The 21,374-nt window shown below is 30.8% G+C and overlaps 2 protein-coding genes across 10 annotated transcripts; one reads left to right on the forward strand and one right to left on the reverse strand.

Annotated features, from left to right (window-relative positions):
* Positions 1-8,690: 8,690 nt before the first annotated feature.
* Positions 8,691-9,580, reverse strand: LOC107940123 (60S ribosomal protein L12-3). The gene has a single exon (XM_016873551.2). It carries the CDS (start codon positions 9,371-9,373, stop codon positions 8,873-8,875), a length of 501 nt encoding a protein of 166 aa, XP_016729040.1. The 5' UTR covers positions 9,374-9,580; the 3' UTR covers positions 8,691-8,872.
* Positions 9,581-14,842: 5,262 nt separating this feature from the next.
* Positions 14,843-21,238, forward strand: LOC107940118 (vacuolar fusion protein MON1 homolog). 9 transcript variants are annotated; one of them, XR_001695361.2, is made up of 16 exons: positions 14,843-15,443; positions 15,711-15,790; positions 15,905-15,976; positions 16,114-16,153; positions 16,812-16,916; positions 17,117-17,238; positions 18,013-18,145; positions 18,288-18,379; positions 18,965-19,046; positions 19,132-19,196; positions 19,415-19,714; positions 19,826-19,917; positions 20,364-20,428; positions 20,532-20,654; positions 21,015-21,058; positions 21,141-21,238. XR_001695361.2 is itself a non-coding variant. In XM_016873545.2 (15 exons), exons 1-14 carry the CDS (start codon positions 15,003-15,005, stop codon positions 20,625-20,627), a joined length of 1,785 nt encoding a protein of 594 aa, XP_016729034.1. In that variant the 5' UTR covers positions 14,843-15,002; the 3' UTR covers positions 20,628-20,654; positions 21,015-21,101. The 9 variants fall into 9 exon arrangements, 6 of the variants coding, with proteins under 6 accessions (XP_016729034.1, XP_016729033.1, XP_040930992.1 ...); XR_001695360.2 differs by having other exon boundaries at positions 21,018-21,058; XM_016873545.2 differs by lacking the exon at positions 21,141-21,238 and having other exon boundaries at positions 21,015-21,101.
* Positions 21,239-21,374: the final 136 nt, after the last annotated feature.

A 21,374-nucleotide genomic window follows, 5' to 3' on the forward strand; every position in this document is an offset into this window, starting at 1 on the left:
TCTATTTATAAATTTTAATCATATTTATTCTTTTTTACATCATACTTAAAACTAACCATAACATCTTCTTAACTTATAAATAGTTAAAAAGATAATACATTTCAACATAACATTGACAATAATACTCATATAAATTAAACTAGGACTCAATCCGTATTTTTTTAATATTTTAATAGTTATACTTGCAATTCACAACTATCGGAACACTTGGTTGGTCAAGAAAAATAAGATTGAGACGTGAAAATTTTAACTTTTCACCTTTTCCTTTCCATTTCACAAGTTGAACCATGGAAAAAAAAATCAAAATTAATAAAAGCATTTAAAAAAGTCGGTCCTTGACATTAAAACCTACATGCAAATTGCAAAGCTTTCACCGAACTATATAATTTATAGGGTGGATTAATTGATTTTTCCCATACTAATTTTATTTGGAGAAACAAGATGGTCATTTAATGGAACAAAATAAATATCCTCATCAGCTTTTTCGCAATAAAATGATAAAATGTAATTTATAAATGGTCTAATTAGAACTCCATCCCTCTATCTTATGATTGGTCCCTTTATTTTAATTTTTCTACTTTATAATAAGTGATAACTTGCTCCCATTTGTATATAAATCATTGAATTACTATTTCATTATGTAAATTCAACATTTAGTAATAAGGTTCAACACTATTACCCACTTGTCTAATTTCTAAGTATGAAAAACTGAAATAAAAACTTAATTTTTGTAAACTACAAACCTCAAATTTAGAAAAATTAAAACAAATAAATTTCAAATACTTATAAATAAAAAAGGAAATTTAAAATAATACCATAAATTACATAATTCATGCCCAGTGTTGACATTAATGTATAAATGAACCGAACAATCTGACGTTTATCAGATATATATTTGTTCTCAAACGTTAACCTCATGGTATGATCATCTAGCATGTTCTAAATTCCAAATTTTTATATAAACTCTATGCGTTGCTTTTGTTTGGATTTGGGGTTACTCTGGTGGCGGCGGCTGGCTGGTCATTGAATATGAGGTATGGTTAGAAAGACGCCACGTATTATCCTAAAATCAAGCATGGGATTCTGAAATATTCAAAATCTAATAAAGTGAGTAGCCTGGGCGGTGGCCTTTTTCTTCTTTGTTATGGGACTACGATGGATTACTAACCCTCTTATTAGACTTGTTATTTTATTCATCACTCAAGGTTGGATGTGGTTCTCGTTTCAGCATTTCTTCTTACCATTTTTCTTTTCATCAATTAATTTAATGGACTGTTTTTAAGTTTTATTGGTTTATTAGGTTCAATCAGATAAATTATTTAAAAACTTATTAAAATAAAATAATAATAATTCAATTAATTTTTTATCTTGGTTCAACCTCTCATCTTTAAAGTGGTATCTCAACTAGTTTCATATTCAATTAGTTGATCTGTTAGTTTTGATTGATGAAAGAATTTTTTAAATCCTATCAGGTTGAGCAAGTAGGTGATAAAATTTGAAAACAAAATAAATCGCTAGCGTCTCGACCTTGGAGGGAAAATTTTGAGCATTGTTGGCATTACCAGGTATTATAAAGGAAGAATAAAGTAAAAGTGAAAGAGTGTATAAAAAATTAAAATAAAAGAATTAAAAATTATTGTTATCAGCTAAAGTTCCTTTTTATAGATATAAAATTTTGACACAAAATGAACAATGAAAAATAGCTTGAGCATCACTTGTGACAAAAAAAATTAATACCAAAATGAGAATAATGGTATAATTTATATACCCACTAGTTTCTTTATCCATGCGAAGCATGGGCTTACTTTTTATACAGAATATTTGAAATATAATATGCTTGTAATATTGTAATTTTTTTAATCTATTACATGCATAAATTTTACGAAAAAAATATTAAAATTTAAATAGTATTAAAAATTATTTTACTCGAGATGATCATGTGTTAATTAAAATCTATTGCCTTTTTATAAATATTTTAATAAAAATGTAAACATATTTTAAACAAAATGATTTAATGTGAGACAAAACTATGGTCATAGTTTTATTTACAATAAAAGTTAGGAAAGTGTTGAAAAATATGAAACTGGCAATTTGATGCCAAAGAGAGTGCCCACTTCCCTACCCACCAAATCTGTGTTGAGACAGTTTCTATATTTAGGTGCTGGCAAATTATTGAACCTTATTTTGGGGCTATACTAATTACATGGTGAATATCTAGCTCATTATGAAAGATCATTTTACTTGGGAATACTAACATTAGCAATTGATTCCCCAAAGCAATCCCTTAGATTATGGATTTTGGATTGGATCATGATTCTGCTAATGAGCTACATAGAGTTCATATTTACTTCATATATTATTATATTGTATTACTTTTATGGTATTAATGTTTTATTAGAGTTGTATTAGATCTTCTATTGTAAGCAAGCCTTGAAATCAATGCCTATATATTTGAGAGACTTGCCTAGGATAATGTACTGAGAGTTAGGCACTTAATCTATTCTTGTGAGAATAATTTGTAAGAGTGTTTTTTGCTAGTAAAATCTTTGGTTGTGGTTTTACCTGTTGTGATCATAATGGTGAGAATATTGTATCTTTAAAGTGCAATGGTAAGGGAAACAATCACAGTGTGTGATTGAGTAGGCTCACTTTACAATTGTTGAAGGAGTGCATATTTCTTACTGAGCTAAGCTTCACAAGCATAGGGAAACCAAACTACGTAATCATCTTCTTGTGTCTTGTGTGTTTATTGTTTTTAGTTTAGTCATTGGAGAAGCACCTACCATTTCAGGCACCAATTTGATTGTGAAGTTTTTGTTCTTAGCAACATATTTTAGCTAATAATTGGTATCAAAGCCTACCACTTAAAATAGCTAGTAGAAATTTAAAGTGTTGCTAAGATTTAAATATGGAAGGTTCATCCACGTCAAGACCCCCTATGCTTGAAGTTGGCAATTATGCCTTCTAGAAAGCACGCATGGAGTCCTATTTAAAGTCAATTGATGAGAAAGCTTGTCGTGCTATGTTAACTGGATTGGAGGCACCTAAAATGGATAGTGACAATGAGAGAGTAACAAAGTAAAAAATACAGTGGACCATAGAGGAAGAGAAGTTGAGAAATGTTAACTCAAAGGCATTATATGCAATTTTCTATAGAGTGGATATGTGATAATACTCTAGAACGACATATTTTATGTGCTAATTGCATGTTTATTTTGAGTATGATCCTACTAATTTAGGTTATTTTATAATCTTTTATCTTTTAGGGATTAAATTGGAGGCAAAAGTAAATTTAGAGGCAAAAAATTTGAAGATACAATGGCCCAACATGCAACGCAGGAAAAAAGGTGGTGCCAAAAATGCAAGTATGAAGACATAAGGGCAAAAGTGCAAAAAAAAAAGATTTTATAGCACAAGACTCTATTTAATGTTTAATTATATTAGGATAATTATTAAGGATAATTATTTAGATTTAAATTTAGGATTTATTTTTATTTATCTTTAATTATCTTTAATTATCTTTATTTATTTGTATTTATCTTTTAGAATTTAATTAGGAATATGTTAGGTTTTCTAGTACTATAAATAGGGGATAGAGTGGCACATATTTGACATCTCTTTTTCTGTAAACACTCCCTCTCCCAAAAACTCTATTTTTTGTTCTCTCCATATTTTCTTCAATAAAAATCTCATTTCTATTATATTTATTTCTTTTCCAAAAATCATGAGCCACTAAAGCAATCTAGTCAAAGGTTGTCGAAATTCCCCAAAAAAGGTTCATGTGAGGCTTAGAATCCGCGCTTAGCCTTCTCAACAGGGTATTCATCGCTTCTCCACATTACGGGGCTGACGCTTCCGTCCATGTCCCTTAATAGGTGATATTTTCAACTTGTGCAAGGAACGGCCGCTTTGTACGTTTTAAGAAGGTTGCACAGTCGGTTCGTTGGCTTTCTCGTCAGAGATTGGCAAGTTCAAGAGACAAAACGGCGTGGTATTCACCGTTGGGAAGTGATGATCTAGCAGAAGATAGTCCCACAAAAGCGATTATTGGCTAAAGTTAGGTTCCGCCAAATCTTAAGTCTAAATTCTTGGAGCTGGTGGTCGTAGGCGTCTTCTTCCACTATAACTGGCTTATCCTGCTCGAGAAGGGTTACTTAAAAGCCAAGGATTGAACCCAAGGCGAATCGAGACAACCGGAGGTTGGAATCTCGCCACATAAGAAACTCTCTATTTCCTCAACTTCTATTTATTTTTATATTCTCTATTTTAAATTTTCGCAATTTATTTAATTTTGCAAATTCAGTTCGACTTTAAGTTATGTTTTTATTTTATTTCGAAATTCTTAATTCTGTCTTTTTTTTTTAGGAACGCAGGTTTTCTTGGCCAAGAAATTGTCCAGAATTTCAAGAAACGAGCATTCATACAATCCGGTCCCTAAGGATTCGACCCCACTCCCCTTTTACTGTTATTTTTACTACTTTACAGGGAATAGGATATTTTTGGTGCTCTCAATGACCGCATCAATATGCAAGAATTCAAAAGAATGTCAGATGTATTGTGGCAAAAAATGCTTTGGATATCTTAGAAACAACATATGAAGGAACCTCCACAGTCAAGCAATAAAAAATGTAAATGCTAACTTTGAGATTTGAAAGTCTGAGGATACAGGAGTCAAAGACAATTAGTGAATTTTATGAAAAATTGCATTTGAAAGCCAAGCTTCTAAGAAAGGCGCTAAGATCTCTCCCTGAAAGATTTTCCATCAAGGTCACTGCCATTGAAGAGGCCAAGAACCTTGAACAACTAGCCAAGATGAACTCATTGGTTCTCTACAAACCTTTGAGATAAATCTAGATGAAGCAAAGCGAATCAAAGGAAAAGAGGATAAAAATATTTCTTTTCAAGTAAAAAAGGAAGTACCCACTTCTCGAAATACTACATTAGAGGACTTACAAGAAGAGATAGCCTTGCTTACTCAGAATTTTAGTAAAGCATTCAGACAACATTCAAAGAGAATCAAGAAATTTAAAGCCAATACCAATTTTCCCAAAAACAAGTCAAAGAGAGTTGTGATCAAAGAAGAACCTAAGAATGACAAAAAGAAAGGTGTACAATGCTATGAATGTCAAGGGTTTGGCCACATTCAATCTGAGTGTGCTAACACCTTAAAAAGAAGAAAAAGTCTTTTTATGCGACATGGAGTGATGAGGATTCCTCTAGTGGCTCTGACTCAGAAGATGATCATCAAAACTTTATTGCTTTTACTATTAATGTTGGTAAAGAGGATTCTAATATAAAGTTTTGTGGTGAAAACGATGAAGACTTTCTGAAGACTTATAAAGAGATGTTTGGTAAATGTGCAATGGTGTGTGAGATCAACACTCAACTGTCTCAAGAAAACAAGTGTTTAAAATATGAGAATGTTGCTTTGACTAATCAAGTGGTTGCATGTAACAACCTGATTTTTAATAGTGTCGTAAAACTCGATTTTGGATCGGATTAATTGAGTTGAGCTAGTAAATAATTTAAAATAGAATAATTAAGAGTTACGTATAGGTCGGAGAGATTAAGTAATTAAGTGTTATTAAATTAAATCGATTAATAAAAATAGCACAAGGACTAAGTTGATTAGTGACAAAATTGAAAAGGAAAGTGATTTTCAAATTAGCAAGTGCCTTAAATGACAATTAAACAAAAGTTATATTAGCAATTAAACCATTTTAATTTCATGTTAGAGCTTAATTAAGTGGAGTGTCATCATTTTCCACTAAGTGAATATTAAGTTAATTAAATCATTATTAGTGACTTAATTAACTTAATTAATGCGTTAATTATCTCTATATATATGCTTTGATGATGGGAGAGAGAAAAACCTTAATCCCATTCTCTCCTCCTTTCACCGTCCATTAAAGAAAGAAAGGAAGCAAACTTTATAAAAATATTATTTTTTATTAGCTTTAGCTCAATTTGAGTAAAAATTAGGTGAATTCTAACGTATTTAAAATAAAATATATGACGGTTGAATTAGATATTATTTGAAAATAAAAATAAAAATAATATAATTTGAAATAAGATATACAACATGTGAGAAACCATTATTTAAGCACTATAAAAAGATTTGACCCTATTTGAGTATTTAAAAAAAAATTGGCTTTTATTTGAGTATTTTGAAAGGTTTTCCTTTTATTTAAATATTTCTTTAAATATTAATCCCTTATATGAATATTTTTTAAAGGTTTAACTCTTATGTGAGTAATCCTTAAAAAGATGGAGCCCAATTTGATGATTTAGCTTTCTTTTTTCATGTATAATGGGATAGTTGAAAAATAAAAATAAAAAATTGAAAGAAAAAAAAAATTTCCCTTCTTTATTTTTCCTTGCTATATATATATCGTTTTTTAGGTTGGGTTTTATTTCAATACAACAAAATTTAAATGTTTCTAGTTTTCAATACTGGAAATATCATAGGTCCCAATAATTATGTAGTTTCTAATATTAGAAAGTTTATATTTTTTAGAAGAAAAAAAAAGGTAAAAATACAAAATTTATGGTGCTAGCAAAAATCGTTTCTCGATAGTAAAAAAAAACATTTTTTTTATTTTTCATGAAATTTTAAAAAATAATTATTTTTTTATAAGTTGATTTCATTTTAGGGTTTGATTGGTTATTTTCTAAATGTCATTTAAATATATAAAAAAATATTTATATTTAAAAAATATTTTTATAAGAATTTAAAAAGAAAAAATGTTATTATATCTCATGCAATTATATTATTTTGTGATTATTGTTGAGATTTTAATTTTGAATTATAATTATAATTTAATAATCATGTTTAAAGTTATTTATTATTGAAAACATTATTATTTATGACAAGAAAATCATGTTTAAAACTTAATTTAAAAAATAATCCCAAAACTCAAAAATTTCATATACATGCAATCTTTTATAATATATATTATATGATTTGTGAGTGGAGTGAAAAAAAGATCCTACATAAAATCGTGTAAAAAAAAACATTTCTTTCCCCACTACTCGGATTACTTTATGTTTCTCTTCATTTTCTCCAAAAGGAAAAATAATTAACTCGTGACTCAAAGTCTCTTGTTTTTAATTTTTTAAAATAATGAAAATGACCACTCATTTAAAAAGCACTCCTATACTTTCTACTGCTTTTTTTCCTTATCAATAACTACGTATCATTTTGTTAATTTACCAATAATTATAATTTTGAATTTTATTTTATAATGAAGACTGCTGTTAATAATTTTGATTTATAAATTGAACTTTTTGTTGAACAAGAAAACACATACTTGGCTGAATTCCAAAGGCCTGGGAAATTTTCTTTATATAATTCTTTGCTTTTATCAGTGGCTCAGCTTAGGAGACAACAATCCAGCTCCATCCTCGTTATAATAATTGCTAGAGGTTAAGGTTGAAAAGAAGGAATAAAATTAAATAATCAATTCAATCTCTATTGTTCATTCAAATAAAAAAAAAAAAACTTTTGTTCAAACCCATTTCTACTTCTATTTGATTTATATTTTATATATCATAACATCGTAATATTAATGAAATGTTACTTAAATTAACTTCCCAAAAGTAATATTTTAATTTAAAAAAACACTTTTGCAGCGGTTTTCCAATCCAGACTAAAAAAAAGGAAAGCACTTTACACCAACAATACTATACTGTCTCAAGAGACAGTCATGGAGTGGGATAATTCAACAAGAGATCCTATAGCATCTATAAAAACCCAGGTTGTTCCTCTACCAAACCCCTAATTTGCACACAAAACATGAATGGTCTTTTTTGGTCACTCAACATCTCCTAGATTAGAGTATCAGACACATTCATGACCAGTGCAAACTAACTTAAACTGTGAAGTCAATCATAACTCGAGAATATGTATTCGTAAGCAGTACTTCTAAGTAGCTAGATTAGAGTTTAGGGAAGTATACACCTTACACATTGTACTGCTATATCATTTCAGATGCGAGGGAACAAGCAGAAAGCACAGATGAATTGACTTAATGACAACACCATCTCAGTTCAGCAACTGATACACAGAAAAACTTCCCTGTGGTTGCAACATGAATCAAGAAAAAACATGGTTTACGCATTTGAATTTAAGGAATAAAGCCTAAAAACAAGAGTTGATGATCTCGAATCAAACCATTAGCACAACAGATAAAATAATAAAGGAGACGCAAACATGTCAACAAGTACTAATTGCTTCCAAGAATAAGATCTAAAAAGGAGCTTTTCTCAACCTTCTATGAAGAAGTAATCCCCAATCCTACAACACAACCACATTGACAGGTAATTGGGGTGTAGTTTAGGGAGAAAACAGCAATAAATCAATAGAATCAAAGCTGAAAATATTTAACATCCTTCACAAAAAGATTACACATTGATAACCAGCAGAACGATGTGATTGACTTCCTAAAACAAGTTCAAAAATTATACTCAACTACCATGAAAATATTTCATTCATTTCTCAAGCAGAATGACTGCTAAAACTTGCATTTCCCATTCATTTCCGACTTACCAAACAGGGCACTACCAAGACCTGCATTTTCCACTGATTTCTTACCCTCCAAGCAGAAGCACTACCAAGATTTTCATTTAAACGGGCAATATAAGATGCAAAAAGGGATCTTTAAGAAAACAAAGTAAATAAACATCACATATAGAGCGATTTGAGGATCCATAAATGTTAAAATCGTCTAACTTGACCTCAAAAACAACCTCTGGTGAACAAAAATCGGCAAATTGTCCAAAACATTAAAACTAAACAAAAATTAAAAAAAAAAGGAAAGTAAAAACGGGAGAATAATATTGATAATAAAAGAAAAAAAGAAAACAAGCATTCTCACTCCAGGGGAACATCGACATCGCCATCGTCGATTTCCTGCTGCAAATCCTTGGGGTCTTTGCCATCAACCGTACATCCCACGGAGACGCAGGTGCCCAGAATCTCCTTCACCGTACCTCTTAAGTCCTTGGCCATCGACCTTGGCCTCATTACTTTAGCAATCTCGATGACGTCATCAAGGCCGATGTTCCCATTATGCTTGATGTTTTTGGTCTTCTTCCTATCCCTTTCAGGCTCCTTCAAAGCCTTAATCACCAGCGCCGCCGCCGACGGGACAACCATGACTTTCGCCTGACGGTTCTGGACAGTGAGCTTGACGGTCACGCGGAGACCCTTCCATTCCTTTGCGGTTTCCTTGGCAATATCTTCACCGATCTTTTTGGGAGATAAACCGAGTGGACCGATCTTCGGAGCGAGGGAACTAGCAGCTCCGACTTCGCCGCCGGTGACGCGGACGAACACATCGACAACTTGTGTTGGGTCAAACTTGGGCGGCATTGTTGGGCTTACTCTTTGATAGAGGAGAAAAGGAGGATTAGGGTTTTCAGAAATGGAAGAGTATAAAAGGGTGGAGTAATAAAGCTAGGGTTTTTCAGTTTCTTTGATTTATCGCCCGATTTAACCTTCAGTGAACTCGGGAAAATCGAAATCTGATGGGTATATATGTAATTTCAGATATAGGGCTGTGCAATAGGTGAGACTTCGATGTTTGGGCTTATCCTCAATTGGGTTCCACTTTATATATAAGGCTTGGACTAGGTGATATCAATGCCTTTTTTTTTTTTTTTTCTTTTTGAAATATCAACACCATAAATAGATATTTTGATTTCGTGAAGTAGATATCCAAAATTGTTTAGGTTGGTTTATATTATTTTTAAAAAAATATTTTAAACATAAACAATTTAATATAATTTTAAATATTTATTTAATTCCATATTATATCATTTTCTTTTCAATCAAAATAGTTAGGGCTAATTTGGTATTATTGCTGTAGTGTAGAAGCTTTTAAATGGTTGCATTTCGGAAAAAAAATAATTTTTAAAAAATACTAGAAGGAAGTGTTGTGGAAAAATATAGTTTAATTTCTGAATATTTAGCATTGTTATAAAAATTTAAGATTGAAAGTTACAATGCCCATATTAAACATTATATTGGAAAGTAAAAAAAAAATCCATATATTCATTTCATTTTCTTGTAATCTTTTATGGCACGTGTTGAATTTTAATAGTCTCGCGGCATATTTTTATTATATTTCAATTTATTTTATATGTTTATATAATTTAACATAGTTATATAAGTGTAATGTTGAATTTGTTTTGATGAAATGTTAAAATGATAATTTTTTGCTATAATTAAAATAAATTTAAAATTAATTCTTTAAATTCTCAGGCGAAGAGTATAAAATTTATATGTATACGAAAGTTATAATAAGAATTGTTATAAATTCAAAAAATATATACATAATTTGTAGCAATTGAGCAATAACTAATTTCGTCTCTCTTTCATTTAATTTTATTAATTATGTTGCACTTCATATCTGATCCGAATGTGAGATATTACATTCATTGTCAAAGAAACTCTAATATAATCATGCAAGGTACTCACTAGAAAATCAAGTTAAAAATATTTTTTATAAAATCATTTCATATTAATCAATTTCAATTTTAATACTTTAAAATCAAGTTGAAAATATTTTGAAACTATTTCTAAGTATCCAAAGGCACTTGGGACAAAGTACGAGTCTTTGGGGTTAAAACAGTGTAATACATGGGAGGAAGTCTTATTTGGCGTAGATGTATCGATACAAGTAGGGACTTGTAAGGATACAAATCCTTGGTATTACAGATGTTTAGATTCTACCAGAGTTATTACAATTGAATTGGCTCCATGTACTGATACAATTATGACTAAGCCTAAAATTAACCTCATAATTCATCAATTTTAACTTGTCACTATATATTATCAAAATATTAACTCATGGGACTCAAAACCAAGTTCAAAACATACAAAATATGCAATAGAACACCTATAAACCTAGTGAACATATACATATCACAAGAATTACCAAGTTCAACCATCATGTTAGCTTACTTAACACCTAAGATATTGATCATTCTAATGTTCATCCATCGTATAACTATTTCATACATCAAACATGGCATGATATATATACATAAACATACAAAACCATGATCAAAACATACTTAACTTAGGTTACAAAGTTACCAAGAGCCAACAAATTGAAGATAACATATAAGACTCCAACTATTCCTTGTTAACTTAGGTATATGCCACTACGCAACTAGAACCAAAAAGAGTATTACAAATTGTGATTGAGCTAAGATAAGAGTCTTGTATGCTGTTAATAGAACATGAGCTCAACAAAACTTATGCATCATCTGCACACAGAATCAAACAAATTCACACGCTGAGCATTAAGAGCTCAGTCGTACCAACATAAATCGAAATAAAAACATTAAATCATTAAATAATTAAACATTCTGACAACCTTTAATAATAGTACACTAATTTCAATTTAACACTTAACATATCATGCAATTACATTACACCATGTTGCTTTGAATAATTAATTTAACTTTACAATAGTCTCTTATACAATGTATTATATATATATATATATATACCAATGTCGTCTCTTTTCATAATATCTCGTATACCTATATGCATTTCATATCCATGAATCATTATGTTACTCAATCAATTTTCATTACCAATCCAAATATCATATTTCATACAATGCTTCTTATACCTTATTAATTGTTTCATGTCACAATTATCTTTCTTGTTATCAGTGCAAATAATTAATTTTATATCATATTCATAGCGAGATCACGTATCACATTCATAATTAGCCTCTATTAACTTAATATGAAATAAAGGACATGTACATGGATTAATCACTTAACACTCCACAATATGCACATAAGTGTTGATTGAGCATTAATACATCAACATCCCTTAACACTCCACAATATGCATCATAGTGCCAAAATATGCATTGAAGTGCAAAAATGAATTGCATCAAAGTGTCAAAATAAATTGCATCGATGTGACAGAATGCTCCCATCGATAAACACATAAATCCTATGGCATGCCAACTATATCTGAATTCTACCCCGTATTGTTAATAAGACAAATCTTTATTATCAAATCTCATCACTATGCACTTCAATATATCTTCTCAATATCTATAATGTTAACATTACAACTCATATCATGACATCATACAATTTCACATAAGCAGAGTAGCAACTTATCAATTAATCTCCAATTGAACGCGGTATAAAGCACATTCATTTACGTTGGACATTAAGCTTACTTTAAGATTGATACTTAGTATTTTCTACTCCAATCAAAACTTTGTTTTAATATTTTTATGGGATAAATATTAAATTTGTACTTGTACTTTGGTCCAATATGCAATCCGATACATGAACTTTCATTGGGTGCAATTTTTTGCATGAAACTTGAATTATGGTTCATATGTATACATAAAACTTCTATTTTGATTCAATTGTACACATTTAAAAAATGAATACAAACATTTATTTTCATATTATATTAATATAATTATTTGTGTATACAATATATTAATGTAAAATAATGCTAATTCGGTAATGTTATTAGTAATTTGTGAAAATTAAATTAAATCAAAATTTTCAGTATAAAAATACACAAAATCAAAGTTCATGTATGACATTGCACATTGAATTAAAATTCATGTATAATTTTGATACTACCCTTGTTTTTATAATACAAATTGTTTTACTTTCGTAAGATGGAATTTCAAGTTTAATATTAATGTGACATGTTAGTAGTGATTAATATAAAAGTTTTCGTCTAATACAATTATAAAAAAAATTATAGGTAGCGTTTGAAAAGTTATTTAGTAATTAGATTCGAGTATAATTGCTTGTAATTATACAATGATGATATGTTTGTGTAACCATTGTAATTGATGGGTCTCACCAGATTGGTTGTAATCGGAGTACCCTAATTACACTTTCAAATTCGTAAGGGGAGGGTGAGAATTGAAGCAATTACACATATAATTACACCCGAATCCAAGTTTAAAAATGTATTTTTATACAACTTATAAAAAATTATATTATAAGTATGAAAATGTATGAGTGTTTGGGATGGTTATGATAAAAAAATTATTATATTATGAATCCTAAAAAATTATATTATAAATATAAATTGTGCACTGCATTTTATAAAATTACAGCAAAAAATTATATTATTAAATCTTAAAAATTTTCTAAATTTTTTTATCAAAAAGTTTTTTATAAAAATAATTTACAAGTTGTAAAAATGTTTAATATATTGATTTATAAAAATTTATAGTCAAGAAGTACAAACATAACTTATTTATGAGTCCATGCTATATATTTTAAAAATAATAAAATTATTCATAAAAAAATGTTATAGTTTTTTAATCATAAATTATTTATAAAAAATAAATTTTTTAAAGTCATGACAAAAATTATATTATTTATAAGAAGTGATATGAAAATTATTGGACAACTTATAAAAATTTTTTTATAAAAGTTATATAGTATAAATTATATATATTTTAATTACTTTACGTATTATAAAAAATGAATATAATCTAGTATAAGTCTTACTCCAAATTAAATTTAAATAAAATTTTATAACTAAAGCTACAGACTATTTAGAGTATGAACCAAAATATTATAAGGTTGATGTTAATTATGCAGACACAAGCACTAAGACAGCTCGCTAACTCTTTAATTTGATATTCAAAGCTTCGAAATATAATTGAGAAGACATTTGTTGTTCTAAAAAAATATTTCTTATATTAACGTCAACTTAGTATAGCATGAAAAAACAATGTTAAATTGTACTAGTATATTGTATATTTCATATATTCAACCATAGGTTGAATTGAGACGATTCATATTTCGAAGAGTACATAGAAGAAGGATATCTTGATAATTTTAATTATGTGGTGAACTCGGTTAAGGACTAACCGATGATAATAAAGCATATACGTTAAATATTAAAGAGGAAATAACGTAATAAATATGCACTAAAATAATTAAATAAATTACATATGAGATTTATTTTTCTTGTTATTTTTACTAGTAATTGTATTATCAACTACTTTTTTAGACCATCATAATGCATCTAATGATTTGATTTTAATTTTTGTTACTTGCTTCAATATTATTTTCATACTAACAAGTTTTTATGGTTATTAATATTTAAAAAATATATAAATTATGTTTTACAAATTGTACTATTAAATATCATATATAAAATTATTATATAATTACACTTTATCAACTAAACACCTCTCAAAAATTATAATTGGTAATTATAAAACTCAAGAAAATTATAATTCTTTCTAATTATAAAACAAAACCTTAATATAATGGATAAACCATCAAAATAGTCACTTTAATTTGTCTCAATTTAGTTTTTCTCAGGTTATATTTTAGTCGCATATGTTTGAAATGTTACGTTTTAGTCACTTATGTTATCGTGTTGTAACATTTTAGTCATTGAGCGTTAATTGTCGTTAATGATGTAATGATAAGCTAACCTAACATGTATTTCAAATGAAAATTTAAGGTTAAATTATACAATTGGTCTCTATATTTTTTCTTCATTTTGAGCAATTTAATTTTTTTCTTTTATGTTAAAAGAGACGGAGAATGGAGAAAAATAGAGGGAGAAGTAGAAGAAAATAAAAAGTAAAGAATAAAAAGAAAAGTTAAAAGAATATAAAAGAAAAAATTTAAATTGCTAAAAAAAATATAGAGACCAATTGTATAATTTAATCTAAAATTTTTATTTAAAATGATGATTTAATAGGTGATATCAGCTTATCCTTACACATTAACATCAATAATTAGAATGTAACATTTCAAAAAAAAAAAAAGATTATTTTGTTAGTTTACCTGATATAATTATTAGACTATCGGTTTTCATGACCAAAGCGGAAAACAGTCGGGGAGAAACCAACCAACCAACAAAAAACCGCGCAATCAAAACAAGAAATTTAAGGCGGGCAGCGTAGCTGAAAGAGTGCTTCTAGTTATTTTGATTTTATTTCCTGAGTGTGTAAAGCTAAATATCAATGGATTCGGTCTCATCTACTTCATCTCTAGATGACTCCACCCAACTAAGCCCTAATTCTGATCCCAAAGCTGTGGACCAACGGTTTGATTTATTATCAGTGACTGATGAACCGATCCAATCCGAACCCGGTCATCGAGGAAATGGCGATGGATTCACCAATGGATCCTTGAATCCGGAGAGAAGCACCGGCGACGAAGACGACGATCAATTAGGAGTGGAGGATCAGGAATTGGTTGCCGATGAAGGGCCTTCGAGTCCAAACAGTTACAGTTACGCCGGTGAGAGAGGGAGCGCCAGCGCCACCAGCGTGTCGAGGATTGATGCAGCGAGTGATATTGACGATATTGAGATTCAGGAAGTGAGGAACGAGAGCTCATTCGAAGGTATCTCGGATTCTCAGCCCTCCTCTGGGGTGCCCGGTAAACACCGCGTCGACGAGGTCAGCCATTTCATTAACATTTTGTTTTTGTTGGCCTTGTTAATGTGGAGAAAACTTTTTTGTTTAGCTTTTTCTTAACCAAATTCACCAATCATTGCCGTTCATATTTATGAACTAGATTTTGGAATTGAAAACAGATAGGAAGCTTTGAATTAATCAACAACGATTTTATTGTTTGCCTTTCATTGTCAGCATTTATTTAAAAAAAGAAGAAGCTATTTTCAAGTGCTATTTCTATAATAAACCATGTCTGATTTATAAGTGCAGGATGATGCTTCGATATCATGGAGAAAGAGGAAGAAACACTTCTTTATCTTGAGTAACTCTGGCAAACCAATATATTCCAGGTTCGTTAATAGTTCCTAAATATTCTAGCACTGGAAGGTGCATGATGTGCGAATTACTAGCGGCTGCTTGCTTATAATTCCTATTTCAGTTTCTTTTGTATACTTAACTTGTAGATATGGAGATGAACACAAATTAGCTGGTTTTTCTGCGACACTACAAGCCGTTATTTCCTTCATGGAGAATGGGTACTTGGCTGGATCTAGCTTACTTAGATTTTACAAATGATTCTTTTGCTTAATCAAATGCAAAATTTTCAGCTACTTTCTCCCTTTTTATGTCAGTTCTTTGAAGGAGTTTTAATGTATCGTTGATTGATTCTCAGGGGAGACCGTGTCAAATTGGTGAAGGCTGGAAAACACCAGGTATTGCATGGCTAAATTTTCTATTTCTGGAGATGATATTTATGCTTTTTAGCTTTAGAATCAGTTATTATTAGATTACTTGCATTCAAACTACTTTCTCATTCGCTTAGTAGTTCAGGTTTTTAAGTGCACCTTTTGGAGTTCCTTTCACATATCAAATACCATAGGAAAAAAATAGTGAAAAGCTTCAATTTAATTTCTATTTCACCTTAATCTTATTATCTTATTGATAGTTTCCTTATAGTTGAACTTTAATCCTCTAAAATAATTATTTTCAAGACATTTTATTTGAGAGTTATTGTTTTTGGCAAGAAAAGTGAATGTCGTGGCGTGATAGCAGAAAGTTTTTTTTTTGAAACTTATGACAACTGAAATTGCATTTCACAAGCAACTAAATATTCAATAATCTAATAATTCTATTACACACGAAGACTGCAAAAGAAAGCAAAAATTCTAAATGATATTGTTGTTGAAAATAGGCACATTTACATGAAAATTGTCTGTTGATTTCATCAAGAAAGCACACAAAACTCTCACTTTTTTCTTATTCTTTTGGAATAGAATGCCTAAACACTGGCCCAACTTAAAGCTTATATATTCAAACATTTTTGTTTGATCAATTGAATAAAATATGGGGTGATGTATTATTTTCATTCAGGTAGTCTTCGTTGTAAAGGGACCGATTTATTTAGTTTGCATCAGCTGCAACGAGGAGCCCTTTGAATCACTAAAGGGACAGTTGGAGCTTATTTATGGTCAGGTAGTTTGTACAATAACCCTTGCAAATCTCTAGTTCCTGACTGATGAATTCAATTGCTGCTGCCTATTCAAGGCTTGTGAATTTCCCTTGATCCCTTTATTTCTCACGCTTTATTATTTGGTTACCCTTATATTATTTGTTAATGACGGTCACGCAAAAGTACTTCTCTCAGTCACTGTTGATTGGTTATCAAATGGATGCAGATGATACTTATCTTAACAAAGTCCATAAATAGGAGCTTCGAGAAGAATCCTAAGTTTGATATGACACATTTGCTTGGAGGAACAGATGATGTTTTTTCTTCCCTTATTCACTCCTTCAGTTGGTGCGTTTCTTTGGGTTTTTCCTGCAGATAAATATTGGAGCTCCCCTTTCTGCCTCCATCCTACCCTGCTACCCCCCTCATTTGCTTTCTTGCTTAAACCTACTTTGACTTATTTTAAGGCCGCATTTGGATTACATTGGTGCACGTGATTGGGTCTTCAATCACACCACACAACTCATGGGTAACATGGCTGGAATATTCTCACCGTGTTGCACCTTCAGTTGAAGATTGGACCCTCATGGGTCCAGTGAAAATTCATCCCTATGGTTGCAATTTTCCTTCCAATTTTTACTATTTTTTTACTTAAAAGTTTCTAAACTATATTCTTTTCAAATTATATATTCATTTAATTTAATGAAAAAGATTATATAATTATATAATAAGTACAAAAATAATGAAAATAGGAAAATAAATACATAAAATAATGTAGCAATATCAGTGTCCTTAATGCTCAATTTCTATTATCACTAATAGTTACAGGTTTTTTGCTATCTAAACATATCTCTGCAGTTTGCACTGCAACTCCAGTCTCACTATTATCATAACTAATTTCGGCACAAGCACTATTGTAATCTCTACTAGACCCCGAGTCAATTCCGTGACTATCAGTTCTAGTTGTTTAAAAATTTGTCCTATTCTATCCCTGGTTGAAAATATTGATTATGCATTCAGAACAAGGATAATATGTGTTTGTATTTACACATTTGTGTTACTTTCATTTTCCTCCACAGTAGCTGAATGGTATCTTCTAACCTTTTCTTTTTTTTTTCTTAGGAACCCAGCTACATTTCTTCATGCATACACCTGCCTACCCCTTGCTTATGCAACAAGGCAGGCTGCTGGTGCCATATTGCAAGATGTTGCTGATTCAGGGGTGTTATTTGCAATACTAATGTGTAAACACAAGGTAAAACTCTGGCATCTCTTTTTTCTTATTTTCCCCCGAAAATAAGCTTCAGCATTGTATTTGTTCTTATTTCTTTCCCTGTTACTTCATAAGAAGTGTTTTACTGTTTAGAACATTTTAATGACTTGAAGGTCAATTTCAGGTTATCAGTCTTGTTGGTGCACAAAAAGCCTCTCTTCGTCCTGATGATATATTGCTACTTTCAAACTTTGTGATGTCATCAGAGTCATTTAGGTAAGTGGAATAAACTTTTAACTGGTCTTTAATCCCCTTCTATCAGTCAACTCCTGAGAATCTGAATGCACTTGCCCTCAGAAACACATTACTTATGATGTTTCAGAACCATCTCTTAGATAATCCTCCTTAGTAGGGAGTGTGGATCAGTAATGTTGATCCTTTTGACTTGGATAGGAGGTGGGCTTTATGCAGATTTCTAGCTAAACATTTTTTGTACAATAAACAACCTCGATTTCATTATCTTATCTTACAAGTATTCCTCATGTGCTAATTGAATTCTAAATTGAAATTCCAGTTTAGAATTTTTTTGCATATTTTAAGCAATTAACATGCTTACTAGCACTTTTATTATTTTGGTGACCATTTTTAAAAAATAGTTCTTAACAGTCCAAAACCACATTTGGTTGGCAGAAAACAATTTCTTTATAATCCAGAACTTAGACAATTGAGTCCTGAGTTTGTGTAGTCTTTGCATTTTTTATTTAGTTCCTCTTTTCCTTCTATATCTAGCAGATTTAATGTTTCATTGATGCTAATGATTTTGTGGGCTTTTTACGAATGATCTCTTCATGCTTTATGCAGGACCTCAGAATCATTTTCTCCAATTTGCTTGCCTAGATATAATCCTTTGGCATTTTTGCATGCTTATGTGCATTTTCTTGATGTGAGTGACACTTGGTTTGCAATATGTTAAATTTTATGCAACTTCTACATGCAATGCTGTGGTAACTTCTACTTTCTTGTGTCAGGTCGATACATACTTGATGTTGCTTACTACTAGTTCAGATGCCTTCTATCATCTTAAAGATTGCAGGTAAACTGTATGTTTGTTTGATTATGATATTAGTGAACTTAGGGTATAACCTTCCTATTATTTATGAAAGTTGACTGTATATCTTGAGGCTGACTTATGTCCATCTGAAAAAATGGAAATATAGCCAGATTTACTTGTCTCTAGGCCTTCTGTATAGAAATATAAAATGTTTATTTTGATCCTCTCGGCAATTGAGAAATTTGACTGAAATTTTATAGGATACGCATAGAAACAGTCCTCTTAAAGTCCAATGTTCTTAGTGAAGTTCAGAGATCACTGCTAGATGGTGGGATTCGAGTTGAGGATTTGCATGTTGCCCCATTGCCTCGATCTGGACCATTACCTCATCAAGTCCAGCAAATACTTCAAACAGATTCTCCTGAGAGGCCTAGGGAACCATTTGTTGGCATTGGTGGTCCTGCTGGACTTTGGCATTTCATTTATCGCAGTATATATCTAGATCAATATGTATCCTCAGAGTTCTCACCACCACTGAACAATCATCAGCAACAGAAAAGGTAAAACTGTTGAACCTGTACCAGTTCAATTTGTACTTATTTCATGTTGAATCGATATAGTATATTTTGCTTTATGATAGTTGGGAGGGTAACTGGTTTTTTCTGGTCCAGATTGTATAGAGCTTACCTAAGACTGTATGCTTCCATGCATGATAAAGGAATTGGACCATACAAAACGCAGTTCAAAAGAGATGAAAACTACGGTAACTCTCTCTCTCTCTCTCTCTCTCTCACACACACACATTAATTTTGCTGACGTCTATTATGAACTACAACTAACTAGATGAAATTTAATTTTTTCGTTTGATGTACCAATGTCTATTGAGACAAATGGTAAGGGGCTCGATGCCCCTTAAGCAAATTCTTGGGTTTGAGTCTTGTGGATGGAGAAAACACCTATGAGAGATCTTTCTCCGTTTAAGGTTCCGGCCCAACTTGACTTGGATTTAGTCGGAGCCCAATGTGACTACAGGACACTTGGGGGTCTCAGACAAAAAAAAAAAAAAAAACTTTTTGAGTGTCTCTCACTATAGTTCTCCTTCTTAATGTTCTCTGGTTAATTGACAGCAATTGCTTATTACAAGTTATCAGTTTGCAGTTTCTATTTTACAGCCTTTATAGAATTAATGTGATTAATTTTATTTGTCAGTTTTACTATGCTGGGTCACGCAGGATTTTGAACTCTATGCGGCATTTGATCCCCTTGCAGACAAGGTTTGCTTAGCGTGTTCAAAATTGAAATGATGTCTTAAGTACATACTGAATACATCTCCGTGGAAAAAGCTTTAAAGTTCCATTTTTTTTACATTATCTTCAGGCAGAAGCCATAAAGACATGCAACCGGGTTTGTCAATGGTTAAAAGGTGTGGAAAATGAGATATTTTTGCATGGAGCAAGCCCTTTTTCATGGTGATAACTGATAAGTCAATCCGGTTATACAGTATGTACTCTAGTTTTTTGTCCTTTTCAATTTGCTCTTCATAGTAATCCCCCCCCCCCCCGCGGTCATACACTTTAGAATTTCTACTTATAGTTAGCTAGCTGGCCATTTGTACGATTCATCCTCCTAAAGATTTGCCTCTTTTTCATCAGTAACATAATAAGTCCTAACGTGCTAGAGAAAATTTAAAATTAGCGGTACTCTTTCATTCTTTCAAACTGAGGCCTTGTTTCGTATTAGTTTGGATGATAAATAGAGGTGAGAAAAATAGCTCATTATGTGCATATTTTCCTAGTATGACTTTAGCTGAACTATTTTCTTTTTTTTTTTTTGTTTTTTTTTGGGGGGGGGTGGACAAAGAAGATTATTGGAAAGTTGAAGAGAAAGGGGTTGCAGATGTTAAGGTTTGAATTCGAGATCCATATGACATCATTTAAGGTTATTGCATGAACTAAGTGAAGTGAAAGGTAGTCTTTGGTTTTGCAGGAAGTTCATATTTAAGAAACTGATCTAACCTTACAAAATGAGGTCTTGATGGGGTTTTTGCTATAAAACACAAAAACGCAAATAGTTTTTGAGTTTGATCCCACCGAGTATTAAAACTCGTCTTTGAAATTCGTTGGTGACAATTTCGTCATTTCAAGTTGGTCAAAGTTCATGGATTCAATTCTGGAGATTATAATTATCATTATCATTAAAGTTTGTTTGCTCCCCACTTAG

Source organism: Gossypium hirsutum, chromosome A08 (assembly GCF_007990345.1).
Source record: "Gossypium hirsutum isolate 1008001.06 chromosome A08, Gossypium_hirsutum_v2.1, whole genome shotgun sequence".
NCBI lineage: Eukaryota > Viridiplantae > Streptophyta > Magnoliopsida > Malvales > Malvaceae > Gossypium > Gossypium hirsutum.